At 37.3% G+C, this 23,489-nt stretch overlaps 2 protein-coding genes across 6 annotated transcripts; one reads left to right on the forward strand and one right to left on the reverse strand.

Moving 5' to 3' along the window:
- Nucleotides 1–4,844: 4,844 nt before the first annotated feature.
- TKI1 (TSL-kinase interacting protein 1) lies at nt 4,845–12,912 on the forward strand. Of its 2 annotated transcripts, none has more exons than XM_087318357.1 (13): nt 4,845–5,208; nt 6,741–6,823; nt 6,928–6,975; nt 7,181–7,290; nt 8,896–8,980; nt 9,066–9,330; nt 9,453–9,674; nt 9,767–9,873; nt 10,017–10,258; nt 10,351–10,930; nt 11,167–11,568; nt 11,651–11,761; nt 12,546–12,912. In XM_087318357.1, exons 1-13 carry the CDS (start codon nt 4,950–4,952, stop codon nt 12,741–12,743), a joined length of 2,712 nt encoding a protein of 903 aa, XP_087174483.1. In that variant the 5' UTR covers nt 4,845–4,949; the 3' UTR covers nt 12,744–12,912. The 2 variants fall into 2 exon arrangements, with proteins under 2 accessions (XP_087174483.1, XP_087174484.1); XM_087318358.1 differs by having other exon boundaries at nt 9,773–9,873.
- A 2,292-nt stretch (nt 12,913–15,204) lies between these two features.
- On the reverse strand, nt 15,205–19,520 carry LOC147865527 (5'-AMP-activated protein kinase-like protein). 4 transcript variants are annotated; one of them, XM_087318360.1, is made up of 11 exons: nt 19,181–19,518; nt 18,647–18,811; nt 17,864–18,255; nt 17,590–17,776; nt 17,403–17,481; nt 17,187–17,255; nt 17,059–17,112; nt 16,165–16,284; nt 15,890–16,014; nt 15,534–15,585; nt 15,205–15,426 (listed from the first exon to the last, which is right to left on the reverse strand). In XM_087318360.1, exons 1-11 carry the CDS (start codon nt 19,438–19,440, stop codon nt 15,328–15,330), a joined length of 1,602 nt encoding a protein of 533 aa, XP_087174486.1. In that variant the 5' UTR covers nt 19,441–19,518; the 3' UTR covers nt 15,205–15,327. The 4 variants fall into 4 exon arrangements, 3 of the variants coding, with proteins under 3 accessions (XP_087174486.1, XP_087174485.1, XP_087174487.1); XM_087318359.1 differs by having other exon boundaries at nt 18,647–18,820; XM_087318361.1 differs by lacking the exon at nt 19,181–19,518 and having other exon boundaries at nt 18,612–18,789.
- Between the last annotated feature and the right edge of the window lie 3,969 nt (nt 19,521–23,489).

The raw sequence follows: 23,489 nt of genomic DNA on the forward strand, positions 1-23,489 counted from the left end.
TAACCCTAATTGACAATTATATAAGTTTTCCGTAGTTTTCCCTAATCTTATGATGAGTATGTGTGGGTTAATTATAAAAGCAACGATGGTATAGATTATAATATTCAATTCTATGATGTGGGATAACTATTAAGTGTGTTATCACTTGACCACTTCACATGAAGTAGTCAAGCGTGAACACACCAAGGCCCATGGTTTTGACCTATGTAAAAGGCTAACTACTTATTATAAGGGGGGACTTGACTTGTGTTGAGATTATGCTAGTGTGGTTGTGTCTCTTGTTAGTCGGGCATACACGATCCTCACTGAACCTTAGGTACAAGTCACATTAACCCTCGATGTAATGGGACATCGAGGAGGTTTGGGGCCGCTTCATGTCGTCACTGGGAAGTGGTACGACACCCCTTTTTCCTTACTTTAGTCTATAATTCCTTGGGTATTGCTTAATTAATTAGTTACACTCTAACATGAGCCCTCGAAAGGAGGCCTACAATCAAAGTCCTCGAGAAGAGCCCTCAAGGCAAGCCCTCAAAAAGGATGCTTGCAATCAAGCCCTGAAGAAGAACCCTTGAGGCAAGCCCTCAAAACAAGGCCTACCATTAAGATATCAAAAGGAGCCCTCTAGGAAAGGCCTGTACACAAACCCTTGGGACAAGCATTCATTTGAGTATAAACCTTTATATCCTCCAAGTGCAAGAATGACATAGCCGTGATCTAGATAATCAAGGGAGAAGTATAAATGTGAAATTATAAACCTCCTATAAAATAGGTTTTCCTCATTTAACCACACTACTTGGAGCTTAAGCTTAAACATTGCTCTTCTTTAATATGATATTCTTAATTAGTTCTCAAAACGAGGCCTACAATCAAGATCTCAAGAGGAGCCCTCTAGGAAAGGCCAGTACACAAACCCTTAGGACAAGCATTCATTTGAGTATAAACCTTCATATCCTCCAAGTGCAAGAATGACATAAGTATGATCTAGATAATCAAGGGAGAAGTATAAATGTGAAATTATAACCTCTTATAAAATAGGTTTTCCTCATTTAACCACACTATTTGGAGCTTAAGCTTAAACATTGCTCTCCCTTGATATGATATTCTTAATTAGTTCTTAAGAGCATGATATTGTTTAGAGATAAACTTTAGTAGTTACATTAGTGCAAGCAACTCAAGGGTGATTGACACTCACCTTCACTCATCTCGCCAACAAATGAGTGGATGTAGTATGTTCGCCCCACACATTGACCTCAAGGTGGTTCTCAAGAACATTGGGTAAGATGTACCTTTAAATAACGATATAGAAAGAAGTTACACGAATCACGAAATGTTGCATGTGTTAATAAAGTTCAGTAATCAGACTCAATAAATGTTGATAATTTATAAGTAGGATGCATTTGAATCATTAGACACGCTCAATTTAAGAAACCATGAAGTCGAGATCTTGTACAATCAAAGACTTTGTTGGAAAACTAATCCATTGTTGTTTCATGGAGTTATTTACTGTTCACACTTCTTGTTGCAAAGTTAATCAAGTCACTTCTTGTTGAGTCAATTGAAATAGGTGCTCATTGCATTATTATGCTTCCTTGGTAGTCAGATGTTGTGAGTTTCCAAGAATACTCGAGACTTTAATTATATTATTCTAGAGCTATAAACTTGGTCGTGGCGGTGGGACAATAAAATCTAATACAAATCCCATAACTTTAAGAAATGATTAGTATGGGTCTTGGAAAAAATGAAAAAGACACGAGGAATCGTGGTGCTAGAAGGCCATAAGAAAACAAACAAGTTTAGATTGGGAAAAGATAATTAATGAAAAGGTTTTTTATTCTAGATAAGAAATTTAAAGCTACGAGGTTATGCCAAATGCTAACATTGAACTGGAATGGATTTCAGGTGGAAACATGGCGACAGACTACGCTACTTCTTCAATTACAACATTAAATTGGGCCGAACTATACAAATGTAGCGGGAAGTTCCCCTAAGCAATGGTTGGAAGACATTGGGCATCTCTGATGAGGTGCTCGATACCTTCTGGCATCTCCATGTGCCTGAGAAGATCGAGCTATTTTAGTGGCATATAAGCCATAACATGGTTCCAGTTGGCGAATGTATGGGTAAACGAGGAGGCTCGATAGCTTGCTCACTTTGTTTTGCACCTACTTTGTTATGGTGTTAGCAGGTGCAATTACTCAGTTGAATTTTAATCGGATCATAAAGACTAGTGTGGCATCAGAGAAACCAATAATCCATGAATTTCCTTTTATAGTCCGCAAAAATCCTTATTATGCAATTAACTAGATTAAAAATGTGTCCATTTTGGTTTATTCCTTCATTCTTGCTTTCTATAAACATGTATCACGTCCTTGACCAAATTCTCTCGATTTGCCTTTGATATATCTCACCATTCCTCTTCATCAATGAAAATATAATTTATATCTATGCTTCTTTTTTCTTGTGTATGCCACCACCTTCATTACAACATTAAAGATGATACTTTGCATCTTTGACATCTTCCATCAAAATTTGTATTCACAAGTTGGTAGTTAATCACTATAGCCATTCCCCACAAACTGGTCTATAGATCAACATCAAGACATGTCACGACTATAACAAGTTCATACAACTCAAACTTAGATGTCGAGCCTCTTGGTTGGATGGAGGAATAATAATTATGCTACTTGAATATTTGGTAACATTTATTTAAACCTTCAACATGATCGTGAAGTCAAACCTATGATATAAGCATCCACAATATAGAGATCCATATCATTATTTATCCTCTTACCATCCAACATATGATCATCACGATGCATGTGAAGGCCCAACTTTATAGGCCCACTCATACCAAAATTCCAAGGTGGACCACAATGAAGTTGTCCTTAGTACATATGACTATTGATTTACCCCGACTAATTTCTCATATCATCATAGCATAACAACCTTTTTCCAATTGGATTATATCGCGCGCGTTGTTATGAAACAATGCATTGAAGTAGTATGAGATTGTTTGTAGTGAACCTTAGATAAAGCGGTGAGTCATGGGGTCAGATAATTGCCCAAGAAGACTTGGTATCAAAATATGCGTAAGTATATAGATTTCTATTGCTTCATATAATGTGGAAGGTGTACAATATAATTGTAGCCAGATGGAAGAGATGAGCCTGTGCTTTTTTTGATGTTTTAGACAATGCATGATATAATATTTTATGTTTTGTGCGTTTATGTGATATAGGGAACTAATGTTTACCGCTATTCCATAATATGCTAAGTGACTCTCTCCGTTGTATGTTTGCCCAATAATTTTGCTTTTTCATTCAACTAGTAGCGTTGTAATAAATCTGACTATGCGCACTAGCGAATTCATGGTCAAGCAATCAAATAATCATATATTTGTTGATCTAGCTTGTTTCATCGGCAGATGTAATCATTGGGAATTAAACACACGCTTTTAATTTTTTGGATTTGGACTGAGCGTACATAATCTCGATGGCTCTTTGGATAACATAAAAGGTAATACACAATGGGTAGAGTTACAACGATTGGAGTTTCATGCCATTTGGGATAAAGGAGTATTTTATAGATGAATTTTTTATAAGGTAGAGTGGTTCTCCTCTACACTGAAGTATATATTTAAGCCGTCAATCATAACTTAGCATGGGGGTCATTACCTAAATGTATGTATTTTGTGTATAGCCTTAGGGCGTTCTCTTAATGCTAATGCAATATCTTTCTTGGAAAGAAGAAGAAGAAGAACTAGGCACCCATTATCGAGGTTGGAGGTGCATGTGCGTGGGCACTGTTCAGTAGCATGTGTTTTTGTAGTGAGAATGTTTGATCTAGCAGTGGGTTGCGCACACGCTTGGAAGGAGTCTTGGCTCGACATGGAAAGGAAGCGGACGCAACATCGAGGGGGCGACAAGCTATTGAAGCGTTGGCTGCCCATTGGGAGAAACGACGCAATCTACTCTGTGTACCTAAGGTTGTGTTGTGTCCACGGGGTCGACAGATGGCGGGACATGTTTCCTTTTAACGTGCCCAGGGGGGAGCGAAGTATCTATCTATCTGCTGTCGACACAAGACATGGGAGGTGGTGTGTGTGTCCAGGGGTCGACGTCGACGAGCGGCCGAACGTGTTTCCTGCCATCCTAGGATGGGCAGAAAGACAAGGAGGGAGGGTGTGTTGGGTCGACGGATGGTCGAACATGTTTCCGGCCACCCCAGGATGGACAGACGGACAGATGGACGGGGGCGGGTTGCAGTTCTGCCGGCCATTCCATCCCATTTAATCGATCGCCCCTCCTTGTGTCCTTCCTTCGATTCTCTTCCTTTTGCTTTTCTATTACATTATATTTCATTCATTCAATTTTTTTTTGTTGTCTTTTTGGTGTTCCCCTTCTCCGTCTCTTATCTTTTTTTCTTTTATTTCTCCTGTTCTCTGTTTTCTTTGGTTTTTATTTTTCGCGTTCCCGACGACGAACTGAGTGAGAGAGAGAGACCTGGCGAAACGGGGAGCGGAAGAAATTCGAAAAAGAAAAACTCAGAGAGATCCTTTCTTCCATTCATCGATCGATCGATCGAACGTTGGATGGATGGATGGATGGATGGATTGATGGGATCGAATCCCCCGAAGCAGCACCAGTAGCAGCGCGCTCCACTTCTTCAGATCGATTCCCGCCTCCCTCCTGCTCCTAGATTAGGGTTAGGGTTTCCTCGCTCTCCCACTTCTTCTCAAAAAACTAGGGTTTCGGCATTATCTTGCCCTACCCCCCTTCCTCCTCGTCCTCCTCATCCTACCCGTTTCCCTCTCATCCGTTTGTGTGTCAGAAATACGGGGGTTTTTGTGGATGATCGATTCTAGGGTTTGCAGAAAGACAGGGAAACAGAAATGACTGGCGACAGCTAAGCTTTTATTCTTCTTCTTATTTTGGAAAAACAAACGCGCCATGCTGGGTGGTGTAGTGCAGGAAGATTCCTCATCTTCTGCAAATGTTTTACCTTCTCCGCATCCACCCACAACTCCACCGTTGGTTGATCCACATCCACCAATAACAGCTTCAGGAGCAACGATAACGAAGACAGCAGCAACTATAGAAACAGAAACAACAATAGTAACAGAAATAGAAGCAGTTCCGACAGGTACCACGCAAGCAGTGGAAATATCGGGATCTTCTTCGGCATCACAAACTAGTCTTGATGCGAAAGGTATTCAATCTGAAATAGACATATCAGCATACGTACATACATACACACATACAGACATACACACATGTACCTACTAATGCACGTGGTGCACACTTACCTACCTACATACTTACCTACGTACATAAATGCATCATACACATAAAAACATGTTTGTGTATATTTACACTGATATATCTATATAGTTATACATAAACATCTTTAATGTGGCTAAATTGTCCACAGTAAGGACTTTTATGATGCTTGTTTTTCGGTTGTCATCATGGGAATGAAAGAGGGCCTCTTTCATGTAAGCATTATGATATATAAGACATATAGTGAGCCTATTTATACTGATATATCTATATAGTTATACATAAACATCTTTAATGTGGCTAAATTGCCCACAGTAAGGACTTTTATGATGCTTGTTTTTCGGTTGTCATCATGGGAATGAAAGAGGGCCTCTCTCATATAAGCATTATGATATATAAGACATATGGTGGGCTCATTATTTTTGTTTGTCACCATGTGAATGAATGGAAGAGGCTGTATTTCAGGTATATGCCCAGTTATTTTAAACATAGGATAGGATAAATTATACAGGATAGAGGTTTTGCTGATATTCAATTTTCTTGTTGTTACCATGTGATTGAAAAGCGTCTCTTTTGGGATGCAACCTCATAATTAATACATTGTGAATATAACTTTTGGAGTTCTTCTGTCAACAAATCTGACTTTTATGTAACTCAAAATTTTAAGTTAGGAATCCTATTGATTTTTTATTTTATTTGGAATCTTCCTGGTATGCATCTGAAAATCTGATATTATAAACATATGCTGGTCAGAATTATCCAGTTAGGAATTCTGAGATTTTTTTCCTAGAGAATTTCCTGGTATGCAGTTGTTTGTATATAAACATATGGTGCGTTAAAAGGGGCTAGGATAGGGATTCTGATGTTATTGTTTTGTGGTTGTGACCATGTGAATGCAAAGTAGCTCTTCTTGGTATGCAGTCTGATATTATAAACATATTCTCAGATAAATTATCCTGGATTGGGAATCTGATGATATTATTTTTCTGGTCGTTAATTTAAAAAGAAGAAATAAAAAAACTATAGTGATGAATCTTCTTTCCATTAGGCACGAAATCTCTATAAAGGAAACTTTTTGCATATGGAGTTACGTTTATCCATCTATCTCTTTCGTATAAAGATGTAGTAGGTGTTTTTCAAGAACCTGTAGATGCTCTTGTACATATTATTAGTAGGTTCTTCTGTATATAGATAAATGATTCCAAAGAAATGGGGTAGCAATGGTTTTTATTCAGAGCCCTTTGTATATAGATAATAGAATGAGAAAGAAAAGGAAAAGAAATAGGAAAATTACCTTTAAGATCCTGTTGACAAGACGGAACTTGATTTTGTGGTTCCTTGAGAATATTTTATTACATGCATCCTTTCTCAACCTGGGAAAAGGACTGTTTCTTTCAGATGCCTTCTAAGGTTTTTGTGCCATTCTAAGGCATTTCAAGATGCACATTTTCCTCTTAACAGGGAAAAGGACACCTCGCCAGTGGGATGCCTGGACACATGAAGAAGAAGAAACTTTTTTCATTGCTTTGCGACATGTCGGGAAGGTAGATCTATATTTCCATTCACTTGTTTTCCTTTCTTTCTATCATAGATCTCTGTCATAGATCATGTCATGTTCTTGTTCAAACTAAGACCTGTTTTTTCTCAGAACTTTGAGAAGATCACAAATCGTGTTCAGAGCAAAAACAAGGATCAGGTGTGTTTACTTGGAGTGCCACTGTGACATTTTCTGTCAATTTAAGCAATTACATAACTTTGATGTTCTGTGATGCTTTATTGTTTTTCTTGACACATAGAAGTAGATTATATGGTTTTGTACTAAGCATCATTAAGTTAAAGACCATCAATTACAGCTTATCAAAGAAAATGAATGCTGTTTGACCTCAATGTTTTTGTATCAGGTTCGACATTATTATTATCGTCTTATTAGGAGAATAAATAAGCTCTTAGGTCCTGATTTCTCATTGGATGCAAAAAATACAAAGGATGCAAACACAGCAATGCTTCGTTGGTGAGCGTACTATTCTCTATGAAACATGTTGTAGACATACTTACAACATGTCTTCATTGCTTTCTATTTGCAAATTATGCTTATTTGTTTGGATTTTCTAATGCTGCGTTAAGTAATTTCAAATATCCACTTATGTATATTCAATCTCTTATCTATCAATTAGTTTACAGTGTAGATGAGAGAGTAAATCCATTTTCCACTTTAGTTTCTCCTAGTATTTTCTGCTCATAGATTCTTGCTTATGAGTTTGGTTTCTTTATGTTTTTCAATGGAACCTGTTCTTTACTTCATGATAAGTAACTATGAAAGCAAAATGTTTTTTTTCTTCAAAACTTCTTTAAATTGATCAAAAGCTGAAACAAGGTTATAGGGTGATTGCTCATATCATGCTCTAGTGCTATTGTTCTTTGTCATCAGCTTAGAGGGTGATTGCAATGTCCTCATTACAGGCAAACATTCTACATGATAAGTTTTGTTAACTCACATGGAATGTCGTACCAATACAGGGCACAAATTTGCTGACTGAGTGAATGAGAAGATTCTGACATAATCTCTCACTGACATGGTAACATGAAAGTTGTAGATTACCATCACATGGTGGCTACTTTACTACTTCATATGGCTATCCTACAATGGAACGTGCTGAGGAACAAAAAGAAAGAAAAACATTTACAAAGATGATGCCTATATGATATATATGGATAAAGGTGAACATGCAACACACAAGACTGCTAAAATGCAGGTTGCCACATTCCGAATGAATCATCCAACCTATGTTGACAACAAAAGCTAGATCAATGTCCATATTCGCCAAGAGAAGAGGGCCAACTTTCTTGGCTCTCATCAACTTCAGAAATGAGCACTTCCCGTTGTACCAATGTCAAAAACGGCATGCTTTAGTTTTTTCCAATAAATATGATCTCTCTGTACACAAACCATTCTTGTGCATTTACTTTTTCTCTGAAAAGTTACTTTATGCTCCTAGAATAGGTAGATAGGGGTCTAGATTGGTCTGATTTTCTTGATTCTATAGTTTGAGGAATATCCATGCTTCTTATTGGGGAGTGGCGAAAGTTATTCTGGTCACTTGCATGATATATAATTTTCTGGGTGGATTTCCTTTTAGAACCACCAATTTTAGGTTAAATCACTAGGTATGTTAGATCACCATGAGGATGATGCTTTAAGAGTAACTTAGGGATCCAATGATATGTTTCGATGTTTGATGGGGATTCTGGCCAAGCATTCTGCACTCCGATTGTAGAGAGTGAGTTTCTTTGTCAATGCTTTCTCAGGGAACACACACATTCGTATCCAAGGCCAATAGGCTTCATTTGCCTACCTTGGCTTTAATAGTCATAATGTCTTGAGGCTGAGATACACGTGCCACTTTCATCTCTTCCACTCTCTCTTATATAGCACATGGTATTTAATACAGTTTACTCTTGGATTCAATATTGGCTTATTAACTCATCTCAAATTCATAATTTGGATTTGCCATTTATTTCACTGCAATAGATATGTTATACAAGTGACATGTCATAGGCATCCTTTCCATTAGCTCTTATGTTCAAACTGCTGATTTGATTTGTTCTACATTCTTAGGTGGTCTCTCTTAGAGAAAGAGAGTTGTTCAGCTTCAAAATTGTATTTGAAGCCGAGACGATTCAAAACATTTGTTACTGCTTTGGTATGTAAAAACTCTACAAAGTGAAAGCCCTTAATTTGGTATCTTATGGAAATTGCTATAAGGAAATGTTACTCATCTTTTGTAGGAGCAACAAATCATGAAGGACCGAACGAAAGCAAGCAAAAAGCACCAACAAATTGTTTCTGCCATTGGTGGACCTGTAGTTGCTTCAGCTGTAAGGAAATCTTGTGCATGTGGATCTGAGTCAACTAAAACAGTTGCAATTGAGGTTTCACGTGGCTCAAAATCAGCACCAGAGCATGTAAGTACTGTCAAACAAACAATCAAGGCTTCGAACCAGAAAAAAAAGGAGCGATCACAACCTCCAAGAAAACGGAAAAAGGGAGCAGGTATTGTCCATTTTAACGTGTTCTATCAAATTAAGCATGTGATGATTGGATATATGCAAATTAGATGCCTGAGTGTACTATGCCTTGATTGTCTTATGATGTGGGAAAGCTATTTTATGTAGATGGCAATGTTTCAGCAGCTGCAATGAAAAAATGGGAAAAAGCTGCAAGTGCAGGAGTGTCTCTTGTTGCTGAAGCTGCAGAACAACTGGAACGTGCAGCAGCAGAAAAACTAGGGCAAACAGGACCTGTATTGCAAGTGTCAAGACTTTGTACCACTAATGATATGGAGCAAGAAGCACCAGAAGATCTTAACAAATTAGGTCCAAAAGAGACCATCGAAGGTGATATCGTCAAAAGCATGCTTCTATCTGTAATCAGAAACTTTAGTGCATTGTTTTCAAACTGACATAATCTGTTTTGTTTTGGAGTTAAGCCACAGAGCGTGTAGTAGAAGGTATTACAGAAGAAGAAACACAAGCATCCAAGCTGAAGCTACAGTTATATCCAATTGACGAGGGTACTCGTAAATGCATGGAACAGGTATTTTTCAGAACAAGTGCTATAACCCTGAGAAATTCTTAGTATTGATTATTATATTTCTGCATGCTACTAGTTACATGACATCTTTTCATGAGTGTAATTGAGTGATTATGTTATCAGTAGCTTTGCTTGATATTCTACAGGATGGCCTTAATCCTTATTTGGAATTGACTCTGAAACCGCGAAAAGCAATGTCTTCTGTAATTCGTCATTTAAGTCAGAAGTGGGGTAGAGCATCTGCTGCAGCAGGTCAGCTTCATCTCTTTCCTTACTCACAAGAATCTAAAAGCATTAGTAGTGGTCAGGGATGGAGTATTGAGCAGACAACTAGCAATGCGGGGGATGTATTTGCAGCATTGGGCAGCCCCTCTGTTTTTCGTTTGAGGCAAGTGATGTCAGGTGGCTTGAAATATGATTAGAAATTTGGGTTTGAGTCATTATAGCTCAGCATATTTCTTTAATTGACAATACATTCAGGTATGCTTGGATTCCCTGTCGTGCCTCTCAGTCTTCACTTGCGGAGTGCTCACAGGTACCTGTTAGTTCATCAATCAGAGAAGGAATGCAGGTGGAAGAAAATTTAAGGAATGAAGCATTCAACGACCCATCAAAAGTCATACTCAGAAAACCTAAATCCTCATCCCTTTCTGCTTTAGAAAGTGTATCTACAATCTTATCAAGAGAACAATTATATGTTTCTTCTGAAATGCTGAGACCAAAGGATTCAGGTAAGTTGGAGAACAATATATTACCGGAGGGAAAGGTTGACTCTGTAACAGAGTCAAATGCTGAAGGTGTCAAAGCAGTGGCTATTCGTAGACAGCTTGAACATCTGAAGGACACCTCAATGCATACCGATGTTCTTATCCAGGTGGATGCCAGGAATGCTATAAATAACTTTGGTCAGGGTTCACCTGTCGGTTTGTTGTGCCATGATTCTAGCCAAGAGCATGACAAAGTGTTACACAAAGTTCAAGAAAATGGAAGAAATGATCGAAGTTCTTGGCTTTATGATGGGAGTAATGATAGCTTTGTTCAAAGGATTTGGGCTGTTGAGGTATGGATGTTTTCTTAATGAGGCCTCGATAGATTTTAAAATTAGCATGCATGATTTTAAAACTATTTCTAAGTTTTGCTGTATCTTCTGTTCTGCTTAGTCGTGTCATGTGTGTGACCATCTGTGGATACAGAACTGATCATTATATCTAGTTCATGTTTCATAGAGTAATGTTCAGTCAGTATGTCAAACATGTCTTTGCATAAAAATGTGTGCTTTCTTTTATTGTTCCACAGGATGCAGCCAATGAAACTCCTATACTTCCTACTGAAATAGACTGGGTAGACAGTTTGACAAATATAAGTGTGAGCGAATTCCTCAACGAAGTGTCGCAGGCAGGCCATTTAAACTTGGGGGCTGGATCTACTCAAGCATTGCAGCCTTTACAGTCTCTTGATTCTTTTGATGCAGCAGTTGCTGCTCAAAGTCATAACGTGGAACACCATCCTGAAACATCAGCGTGGGATGGGGAAGAGACACGTGATGCCTTCACTTTCAGGAAATTTGTATCACAAAAATTATCCACTGTACCAATGCAGTGTGGGTCTGAACCTCAAAACTTCAGTGAACCTTTGAGGGAGTCGGATGCCATGATCCTTCCTTTTGCAGACTGCGGAAGTCTTGAAGCTTGGAGACAGGTATAGAAATTTCTTTGTTGCTGTTCCATGACCCCCATAAAAAACATTGAATATCTGTGCTCTTGTATTGTTTTTTTGGCAGAGCTTCAGCCATACAGAATTAGGTATTCTAGAGGATCCGAAGAGCGATTCAAATTCTAGATTCTTACGGCAACAATTAGGGAAAGGAAGCTGTTCTCAGGACTTCATTTTGGTAAGTTGATTGAAGCAAGAATAAAAGGATAAACTATTGGCTGGACAATGGTTCTGATACTATTTAGCAAGGAATAGTTATAATCTAACACCGTATAAGATTTATTTTATGTTCACATTATAATTTCAGATTCATGATGCTTATTAATTTGAGTATGTATATGAACAGTGTAAAAAGTCCATACTTCACATTGTAGGTATAGAAGGATCACATTTGTCTACGTGAGATCACAATCTCTTTTTATGTTGAGGGTAGTCATCATTCCCTAAAGTTTACTGACAACGGTGGAAAAATTCTCTTCCAAAAAAACTTACGTTATCTTTGATCAGGAAAGTTTATGCAGAGTTTCTGAAAACATTTCAAGTGCATCCTTCAATATACTTGACATGAATGAATTTTCCATAAATTTGTACTTGCTTCAATAGATAAAAGCCTAAATAGGCTATCACTATATTAGAGCTAAAAAGAATTTGCTGCCACTTTTTCATTTTGGAATATCCCTTCCCCAAAGCTACCACTTTTTAATTTTGGAGGTTAGAGTACCTTCAGGAAAACGGAAATGCAAGCATTATTAAGTGTTGTTCATAGAATTAAATGTCCATCAGTATTTACTCTGTGACCCCAAGAAATTGAAGCATTTCATTGTACTGGCATCAATGAACTTATTATCTGGAGATAAATTTAGATTTCATTATATTTAAGGCTAAATAGAACATAAGAAAGTGTAATATCTAAGCTTGCTGTATTCAAGAATTTAATGGATGCCTTTTATTGATCATGACAGTTTGATTCCCTTGGCGTAATGAGCCCTGGACTACATACTCTGGGCAGCTCAAAAGACGAGCAACATCTGTCCCGATATAAATCGGTTGGTGCAACTACTTGTGATACAAGTTTGGATGCATTGCAAGCTTATGGTGCGCATGGTAGTGTTGATAATAATTGTTCTCCTGCTGCTAGCTGTGGTTTGCAGTCAAGTTGACAATTGACACGTGAATCCACCAAAATCTCATATATATTATATATCTATATATACACATAAGAAAATCTCTACCAAAATCTCATATAATCAATGAAATGTGAATCTGTTAGGAGAACACAATGTATCTGTCAATGTTTTTCTATATCAAGAAGTCTTGATCTGGAGTCTCTTTCCCATGTGTACAAGGGGCAGAAGATTGTTGTAAAATGATTGTCTTCCTCTCGGTATTAAACTTCGTAGTGCAAAGCATGCTTATATCATAGAATGACTTGTGATTTGCTAATTGTAATTTCTTTCTCATGCATGTATATCCGAACCAAGCCAATAAGAAGTCCAATGGACTTGAATCATAATCAGCACAAGAATCTGAACTTTCATGCCTAGGGATCCAATTAAAAATGGATGGCATCATCATCTTGAGATCTCAGTACTAGAAAAGTGGTTGTCGTATGACAACGATAATCTTATGTATTGCAACCTCAATGTGTTATTGTATAAATTAGCTTAAAAATTTATTTCTGCATTGACTTTGATTTAGGAAATGGTATACACATTGACCGATTACCATCAATGGAGTCTATTATATAGTAAAGTGCTTGACATCTAAGAGAGCTTAACTTTTCCAACAGTTTATGTTGGTATTGGGGATAACTATTTATTAGTTTCTTTGACCTATCTTGACAGATGTCACTTTGAGTTATGTTTTTCACACCCTTCATGCACAACAAATCACTCTCTCATTGTAACTAGAATCTACTAGGAATATATTATGTACCCCTGTCAATGTAATGGATGTATAAAAAGGTTTCTGTAAGTGATGCTAGATAAAAGAGAGAATGATGTGAAAGGTACTATGTTCAATTTTGATGCAAATATGTTTATTCAGAACAACATTTTCCACACCTAGTAACCAAGGTATATTTCAGTACATAGATAAGACTACTTGCCTTAGTAGTTCAGTACAGATAAGAGTCATATGTAACCACATGATAAATATCATGGCTGGATGTACTGGAATTTGACAAAGGATTGTGAAGAGTATGTGTTCAATGCATAGGCTTCATATGGTTGATAAGATTTGAAATCAGAAAAGGGCTTGTGAAAGGATATGAAAATATAGGGGTTTCAACATTTTTGGGATTGGATAAATAAGGTTTTGTGTGTGGATAAACTCCATTTTGTTTTATGACTACATAATATGGTATGCAAAAATGCATTCATTATATCTTAAGGAAGAGAGCTCTTCTAACCATTCAAAGGAACCAAAAACAGGGGGCTAACAAAAGTTTCACAATTTTGCGTCAATTATTTAAAAAAGGACTGACAATGACAAATTGCTCTATCCATTGGTTTTCATCTAGGCATGTCATGTAGATGGTTTTCCTATGATCATAAAGAACTCACATACTATAACGTACCAACCTACATGTAGACAATATTAAATAAATAGCATGATTCGCTAAAAACATACATGTCCACATTCAAAGGATTTTGATACAATCAAACATGAAACGGGACATGAGAAAAATATAAATATGTTCTTTTACCATCTGAAAAACATTAATTTGTAAGCAATAATGATGACCATAGATAATTTCACTCGAAAATTAGAGTGTCTGCAACAAACAGAGGTGGAAATTTCTATTCCTTACAACAAGGATTATAATACTGTCAGTAACTGGTAAGTATGAAGCCTACTGAATTAGTCAAAAGGTTATTTCTGACCAATTGATATAAAGAGAGAAATCATTGAAAGTTTCTTGCAGCAGGTGAGCTCCATTTCCTTCAAATGAGGGATGCATAAGAGGTCATACTTTGTTTTAGTATTTCCTATATGGAAAGCGCTATTTGCCCCCCCATTTTAGCTATCCCCCCCCCCCCATTTGTTTTACAATTTCTGATAGTTGTCACCTCGTTCAGCAACATGTCTCAACAAGCATCTTCAGCTTCAATTATCGATAAAACCTTCACCAAGAGAGGGGCTCTGATCGGTTTTATCAAGGACCATTTCCGTGCTCAGAATATCATCGTTGTATTGGATAAGCATAGCGACAACTGAAAAGTCACTTTCAAGTGCTACTATGGGGGGAAATATTGCAACCCTCTAGGCTTGACTGACGATACAAACGCACTTGCAATATGCGAGAATCTGCGCTATGCTGAGTTTATTAATTAATTAATAAACAATTTCATTTGGTTATATTCGGTTCTATAAATTTAGGGGAGGGGGGGGAGGGGGGGGGATAGCCAAAATGGGGGGGCAAATAGCACTTTCCTATATATATATATATATATATATTCTGAAATACAATTATACGTTTAGTCTCATTCTTTTTCTTTTCTTTTCTTTACTGACACACGTGTCATTAAGCTATGGTATAGAAACTTGTAATCATGAGCTTAACTAAAGCAAAGAATTAGGAACTATGCCTTCATAACAAAGATCCTAACAACCCCTTCATATGTGAATATACTAAGATTTGTATTAGAAAGCATATAGAAAAAAATGCCCACCATGGATTGAATGGCAAGATAACCAAATCCTCTTCAGAATGCTATGCATTATTCAGTTACTAATGCCAACTTATGGATCTACTCTCAGTATATTGTTATCAAGGGTGTCCCGCATCACAATTTCTCTTCTCTCATCTATTTGCCAGATTCCATCTACTATGAACTTGATCTGCAAAATCACATGAAGAAGACATTGTCAGGCTAAGAATGCGAAAATGATTTGTCTAGATCGTTAAACACAAAACAAGAAAGATTCCATCAATAAGACTATCTCACCTCATAAACACCGGGATATAACCATAATTCTGTCTCCCACATCAGTGGTCCTCTGGCATTGGGAATAACAAATCTTATCAATAAATCATTGGAAAATTATGAGGTGAAAATGCAAAAACGTGTAATGTAAAACTGGTAGAAAACTCGCCTACTATCTTTCCTTTAAAAATTATGAGGTAGTCAGACAGTCCGAAACTCAATAGCTGCAACTATTATAGCCTTGCAAAACAATATTGTGTATATGTGTATGGATGTGCATGTGTAGACTACTATCTCTCCTTTGAAATCTAAATGAGACAGTAACTTAACGAAGACAGGTTGCAACTAAACCTGTACAACCAGTTTGTGGGGCCTACCTTGACCCATCGGGTTTGCTAATTTCAGATGTTAGATCTGGTTTCATAACAACAAAGTGTTTCCATCCATTGAAACTGCCTGCAAGTTCAACAACTGAACCCTCGCCCCAGTACTCTACTTGCACCTGATAAGAGACATCAAAAGGAGAACACCAAAATGTCACCAATCTATCAGACATCATCACAGGTTTTTTGCACCGTTTTCTGCTGTCATGGTTTCGTAAAAAGTGACCCTTATGTTACAACTATGTCAAAGATAAAGGCAAGATTCAGACTTGTTTCAAGCTTGCTAGTGCTCGATCTGCTGACCTCAATCGAATATCCTTCTCCAAAACAACTTGCTGTGCTTGTGCCACCTCTACTGCAGCCTTTGCTTGAACCAGAGCTAACTGGGCCTGAAAATAAGTAGTACATTATTAAGCAGATTACTAATAGAGGGTTATCAACATAGCAATTGTCAATGTTCATGCAAGTTAAGGACAAATTGTTTCAACCAGGTGGATCAATCTAGCAATCATAGCAACCACATATCAGATCTTGCCCAATGTCTAGCAGACACTCAAAGGATGTTGGATTCTTGCCAGTTCTCAATTGGTTGCAAAGAAATATAGGGTACGTGAAAAATCCAAAACTTGGACATAGAAATAAGAGTTTTAGGTTTTCAACAAGAAGTATATATCTCTTGTAGGCATGCTTCTGGATCCATACACACAGAACTGAATGCTCAATCAGTTGAAACCAGTCGATGAATTCTTCTATTTTCAAATTCTATTTAATAATAGTAAAAATACACACTTATTGACATGTGCTATGTTAATCCTTGTGGTAACTGTGTTCTTCTACTTTCAGAAGAATTATGACAAGAGCTTGATTGCAATGCTTCACACATGATATCTCATTGTGAAAAACTAGAACACAAAGATGTGACTTGACCAGATTATAATACATGAATATTGTTGTTTCACAGAGTGTTGCACCATTAAGAGCTGATTCACAAAATTATTTATTTATACGTTATAAAACTTCTTTTATATAAAGAAAATCACACAGATTTTGTCATTCTAAGCTGATGGCTAGAAGGCAGAAAACGAAACACAAAAATCTATGCAATATTTAATTTTCTTTGACGGAAGTGGAAGTTAACAACATAGAATGCATGTTTCCCTTACCTTTGCTTCCTCTAGCTCTCTTGACATTTCAGCCAGTTCCCGCTCTTTGTCTCTCTGAGTAATTGAAAATACCATTAAGAAAATTTGGTTACTTGGTAGCATGAAAATGTGTGTCTACAAATACATACCAGATCAGATTTGATTCTCTGCAGTTCTATTTCAATTTCCAGCCTAGAAAACGGAGCTCCCACATTTGTCTTTGAGAGAAAATTGAAAAATTAGATTCTTCAGACCAAAAAACTATCTTGGTAATCAACAATGCCACAAATCCAGAAGCATTGCCTTCAGAAAAATCATGAAGTATGGCTTACTTCATGATAAAATATGATTGATAGGATCCTTACCATATGTAGATCTTGTGATCTGGTTTGTTCTTTCACAAGCTCATTAGATTGATAATTGGAGTTTTTACTTGCACTCATCCTGAGACAAGAATATTATGCTTCATTCAACATCATCAGATGCATTTGCTATTCCAAAATGTATGGTATGTCTGCACTTTAGAACATATAGCATGAAATGGAATGATACTTTAGGAATGGCAACAGCTTTGCTCGTAGTTTTGCAGCTTTCTCAATAGCGACAGCTTCAGAGCTCCTTGCTTCATTCCATGTTTCTCCATTCTCCTCCTCATCACTCGAGTCTTCATATAAATTATTTTCTTCCTCCTCCTCTTCTTCTTCTTCTTCTTCTTCTTCCTCCTCCTCATCTGAGATTACTGTAGTTACAACACTTATATTTAATATCACACGAAAGACATTATATAGCAACAAGAATAAAGATATGTCATCTTTCATCCATTCACCTTGACTGTGATCAAGATGTCCTATTTTGACAAATTCGGCTGCTGCTCTTTGAAGCAAACTTTCATCTACTATGCTTCCCATCAAGCTTCCATTTGATGAATATGATGTCTCTATCCCGGTTTTCAGAAAGCTATCTTGTTTTTCGTCTATTGATTTCTGTGAAACGCATAGAGGATTGTTCCATTTGTCAGTATCATCTGAATTGACTACTTGTTCACTTTGTTCGATGTCGATGTTTGTGGTTGTGGACAAGCCATCTAAATTGGTGGAATTAGGAGATGCATTGATTTCCTCTTCCCTGGTGAGACTAGATATTATCTTCGGATCATTGTTCAATAGCCCATTTATAGCTTTATAGCCACGCCTCCTTACTATCTTCGCAAGATCCTCTCTGCACCACAAAGCTCATTTCATTTCAAATAGTGTACCTTCGATGCTTATGAGGGGTTGTAGTTTTAATATCCTCTTTTAGTAGCAGTAGTTAGAATCTGAACTAGTATACCTACTGTTCACATAGTGAGCATTTCAAATGATGCACCTTACGTACCTAGTACGAAAGCATTTCAAATAATGCATCTCGCAGGCCTAGTGCTATTAGTACGCATTCCAATAAATGCACCTTCCATACCTACCAATAGTAGTAGAATTCTAAATAATGCCCCTACCAGCAGCAGTAATAATCAAACGAAGCAAGCCTGTCTTGTACGTATGTTCCAAGGCTAAAGTACACATCATAAGAAGACTTACAACATAGAAATGCAGGCAGGGAATGTTGCGCACACCTGCCACGGTTTGCAAGCTCCTTGGTAGGAGGGACTTTGTCCAGAGGAAGCCCTTGAGAAGATAAGAAGAGCTGAAGATCTGCACGAAGGTCTTCATCCGTGATCTTTGGAGCTCTTTTTCGATCACCATTAGTAGTAGTAGTAGTAGTACTAGTACTATTGCTACTCTGTTTCCTGAAAAAAGAAATACAAGAACTAAATATGCAAATGCAAGGTCGAGAAGACAGAGACAAATTTTTTAAGGATGACAGGAAAAACCTTCGAAATACCCCCCTGAGCTTTTCTTCGTTTTGCTAAAACCCCTTATGTTTTCGTTACCTCCCAAAAAGCTCATTAGTCAATTGTGGAATGACATTATCCTTTTTTACTGAACTATATGGTTAACTGAAGCCTTTTTTTATCTCTTTCCTGGGGCATTTGCAAGAAAGTAACGAGAATTTAGGGGGTGTTTAAAGAAAAACTAGTGGGGGTACTCCGGATTCATTCCCGAAAATGTATACTCCGCTACCCACATGTCTATCACTAAAATGATACCTGCTCTGTTGCGCTTTGGATTCTGAATTGGAGCAAAAGACGATGGATTTGAGTGATGATGACGACCAAGAAGAAGACGAAACTTTGAGGTGTTGATGAGAGAAGCAGACATGGTGGACATACGTCGTCTTCTTTAAAAACTCCCAGTTGCGAGAGAGAAGAAGTGCAGAATCTCTAGAAGCGTCAGAGAATGATGGCCATTTGTTCTGCGGGCAAGAAATCGAGCATTCAACCATCTGTAGAGTGCATAGATGTCCCATCAAACGCGCCGAGACTCTCTCTGGCTATGTCTCTGTCTCTGTTTCTGGGTCTGTGTATGTATGTATCTGTGTGTTATGTGGTTGGGGGTGAGGTGAGAGGATTTGAACCTCACACCTGTTCTGTTGAAGAGAAGGCCTTTATGTTCAAATTCAGAACTCCATGCTTCATTTGGGCCACACCCACTAAATTCATTCATTGATTCAGATTGCAAGCACCAAATTTGGCGCTCTCGCCCATACCCATCCATGTAACACAGTTCGGTGTCGGCAACGGCTCAGCTCAAGCCTGAACCGAACCGTTTGCGTATGCGGCACCATGTCACGGTTAGGAGCCCATTAACTGGACTTGAGCTCGGTTTGGAATGACTCAAGCCGAACCAAGCCGTTTTGGGCCAACCCGGTTAAAGGCTTAACCGACTTGGCTAAACTGCTTAAGCCAAAACCGAACCTGGCCTTGTTAATGTCGATGCTCCATAACAAATGTTAATGGCACATATTGTCAGATGTCACATGAATACATTCGATGCAATCCTCGCTGCTTGTCTGGCCTCATGTTGTATCTCTGCCACAAAATTAATTGAGCTAATGTCAGATCAACATGTGCCCGTTGCTAGTTGCAAGTTTATATCAATTTCGTCTTGTACGTATGGAGTTTATATCAATGTCATGTGATGCTTCCTTTGTGCAAATATAAACGCTCTAATTGGTTTGTGATATATGGCGTAAAGAACACTACCATTGTACCCAAGGAAGGTCCAAGACATTATGTGTCAAAACCACAATTGGTTGCATTTCGTGAATGTAGCAATGGATTAAGAAAGGGAACATGTTATCAATACTATAATGGAGAGCCATAAATATCATATGGCGATCATAAACGACAATTCATTGAACTTATGAGGGTAGAGTTTGACTCTTCGCAAATTTCTCTAGAATAAGACTCATTTATTTTCTTCATATTCAAGCTACACATTTAAAAACAATAGATTCCCTCTTGTAGATATAATATTAAAAGAGGGAAGGCTCATTTATAGTATTTTTTAACATTTTGTGGTCCACATTTAATATGAATGCAGTATATTCTTTACAATACATCTACCAAAATCATTGCCCGATCGGTTTGAGTAATGATTGTCTCTTTCTTTTCTTTGTGATGGGCAATTGTAGTTATTATTTATGTTGTACAAAAGTTAGAAAACAATCCCATCTCCAACAAAGAACATGAAGAGATGGATAATGCACTTCAAAATGGCAATTAAAGATTAACACATTCCAAATGCTAAAAAATGACTTTTAAGTGGAAGGCACTCATATGCCCTTTGCCAGTATGTGGGTGATTGGTGAGCACACACTCTTTGTTAGAGCACATGGATGATGTGCAACCGTCATGCATTCTTTGTAGGTGAAAGAGAGAGAGAGAGAGCCATAATGTGAATACATATTCTTTAGTTGTGTGTGTGTGTGCACTCTTTGCTAAAGCATGTAGCTTTCTCCTCAAACATGTCAAGTTTGTGCACCAAAACAGATTGGAGTTTGGTTGTCTCCGATTATGTTTGTAATTTGAACTCCTCAAAGGCTTGGGTGGATATGATCATGTGGTCTTTGTTATTAATTTTAGCTTTCTACTGAAGCATGTTCTTCTTCAAGTGCCCCTAGATCGTGCATTTGGCATATGCATTTTGTTTAAGTCAATGCATTGTTTTGAGATCAAATTCGTTAAATCTTTATTTGGCAAATGACTTATTGTGGGTGCATAATGTATCAACGTCTTTGTCCAACAAAACTTTAGATTTTGCCACCATTGTAAGGATGTGTTGTGTCTTGTGAATGAGCTAGTTTACTATAAACATATCGTGTCTTGTAAATATTTATAGGTCATATGTTACAACACTATGCTCCTTCCATGAACACATAGGTCATCTTTGCTTCTCTAGCATGCATTTGGTGTAGTGCAAATACATGGGTAAGCTATTGAGCATGTTGATGAGATGTGATAAGTATGTGTTTTAGCATGGTGCATCAACGGAGACACTTGTACACAATGCTCATACCTCATCATTGTAGGGATAAAATTGAGAAAATGTAAACTTGGCGAGGACTTGTAATTAGTAAAATTTGAAATACCAAGGGATTTAGGGTGCACTTGATCATTAAGTTAGCTAGTTGGTTAGCCATCCCTCTTGATCCTTGCTAGTTCGTCTTAATGTACATTGGTCACCTAGAAGCAATCAACAAAGCAAGTGAAGAAGTTTGTGCGAGTGAATTATTGGCATGGAAGAGTCATTAGACAATATAGGTAACAATGTGATGTTGCATTCAACACATTGGGTGAATAACAATAATGGGTTTTTTAACTTTAGCATTTTTTCTTTCATAATCTATTAAAGTCGGGGCTGCCTAGCACTAGAGCAAGGGAATCAATGACATCTTGGTGTTTCTCAAAAACAAGAATACCTTGAGGAGTTATTTCAATCAATTACCAACTAGAAGGAACATTGTTATCTCTATGAAAACAAGCTTTGGAAGCACCTCAAATTCCTTCAAAAGGACGAAAGATTAGTTTCACCACATAATTTATGTCACTTAATTAGGTGCGCCGCATGATTCAAATACAACCAATTCCTTTTAGTATATATTTCATTCTCTCACACACACATCAAACATAACACATATCTAGTGTTAATCAAAACATTAATTACTTTTACAATGATCAATCACTAAACATTGTAGTGCAACACTAATTACAATTACATGACAACCTTAAGTACATCAATTAACATGTTCGCGTTCACAAGTGGAAGGATCGCACATAAATGGAAGGATAAGGAATATTCCATCTGATTTTGGGGTTTATATACCCATTTCACAAAACACAATGATACCAGTATTGCACATTCTCAAAAATTCATTGGAAAAGCTTAAAAATCCACTATTTCATAAAGTTGGAAAGATGCCAAATTTAGGCTCTAATCCAAAAGTAACAACGTTTATTTTCTCGGAAAAACAAGTAATGTATTTTATAACAAACAATCTTCATACGAAGCGATAGATTTCAAAATATAACCTTTATGTCATTCGAGTATTACAAATTGCGACTTTATTACAATTTGATACCAAATTTACATTCAAGAGTTTAGGATTTATAGAAATTACTCATTTCGTGATCTAGAATCGCTACTATAAGTAATATACAAGGCTAATTGTTCCTTGTCATCTTCGGATGTACCTATTACACAATTGTCTTCATCTAAAACCAAATGCTATGATTCCAAATTATGTGTTGACGATCTTGTTTGCCTTCGACTTGAGACCCCTTGTAGAATCAGGAATTACTAATTTCTCCTTTATAACATCTATTGTCGACTTCCTCAAACGCCCAACTTTTGTTAGTGTAAAGTCGTAAACAATAATATCCATCTCACTAATGTTACGGCATGACATGTTACAAATGTTTTTCCCCTTGACCTTGGACATTCCATCATGTTTAACACATACTTGCCTATAATGACATTTTTGCTTCTAGTGTTGTACCAATGCACCTTTATAGAATGGATTTGATTTAGGTTATCATGCATCACCACATCCAAAACCTTACCAATCCAAAATTGGTGCCCCAACTCATTATCATCAGCAGGTGTAGCAATTAACATCCTCACCTTGAGTTCTTGCAAGTTTCCTTACCACCTAGATTCAACTGTTTTTGTCATCCTTGGTCCAACATAAATGTCTCTTTGTTGTGGATGGAGCAAGTTGTCATTAATCACATTAGGTGCAAGAAGAGGAGTCTGAGAATCATGAGAGTGTTGTATAGACCATGTGAAGGGGATTTGCACGGTCCATGTATTGAGGATACAAATTACAATTATCAACAAATTTTTCTTGATCTTAAATTAAAGAACACATCCCACCATGATGTATCTCGTTCACCAACATACTTCTTTGCATTATCAATGTGATTGCATTTGTCTTGTAAGGCTTACATCCAGAAGTCCTTCTGATGATCAACCAACTCATTGTGCACTACCTTTTTAGTCTCAATTGGCATTTGT

This window comes from Azolla caroliniana, unplaced genomic scaffold (assembly GCF_043228905.1).
Source record: "Azolla caroliniana isolate FFs.n. ecotype wild unplaced genomic scaffold, voAzoCaro1.0.p SCAF_4, whole genome shotgun sequence".
Classification (NCBI taxonomy): Eukaryota; Viridiplantae; Streptophyta; class Polypodiopsida; order Salviniales; family Salviniaceae; genus Azolla; species Azolla caroliniana.

Excerpts from the sequence above, each read along its gene's own strand:
- TKI1 (XM_087318357.1), top strand. The coding sequence starts at position 4,950 with ATGCTGGGTGGTGTAGTGCAGGAAGATTCCTCATCTTCTGCAAATGTT. Across the intron at positions 9,874-10,016 it reads CTCGTAAATGCATGGAACAG|GATGGCCTTAATCCTTATTT; the intron begins GTATTTTTCAGA and ends GATATTCTACAG. Across the intron at positions 10,931-11,166 it reads AAAGGATTTGGGCTGTTGAG|GATGCAGCCAATGAAACTCC; the intron begins GTATGGATGTTT and ends ATTGTTCCACAG.
- LOC147865527 (XM_087318359.1), bottom strand. The coding sequence starts at position 19,440 with ATGGGACATCTATGCACTCTACAGATGGTTGAATGCTCGATTTCTTGC. Across the intron at positions 17,482-17,589 it reads AAGCTGTTGCCATTCCTAAA|GATGAGTGCAAGTAAAAACT; the intron begins GTATCATTCCAT and ends TTCTTGTCTCAG. Across the intron at positions 15,586-15,889 it reads AGCAAACCCGATGGGTCAAG|AGGACCACTGATGTGGGAGA; the intron begins GTAGGCCCCACA and ends TCCCAATGCCAG.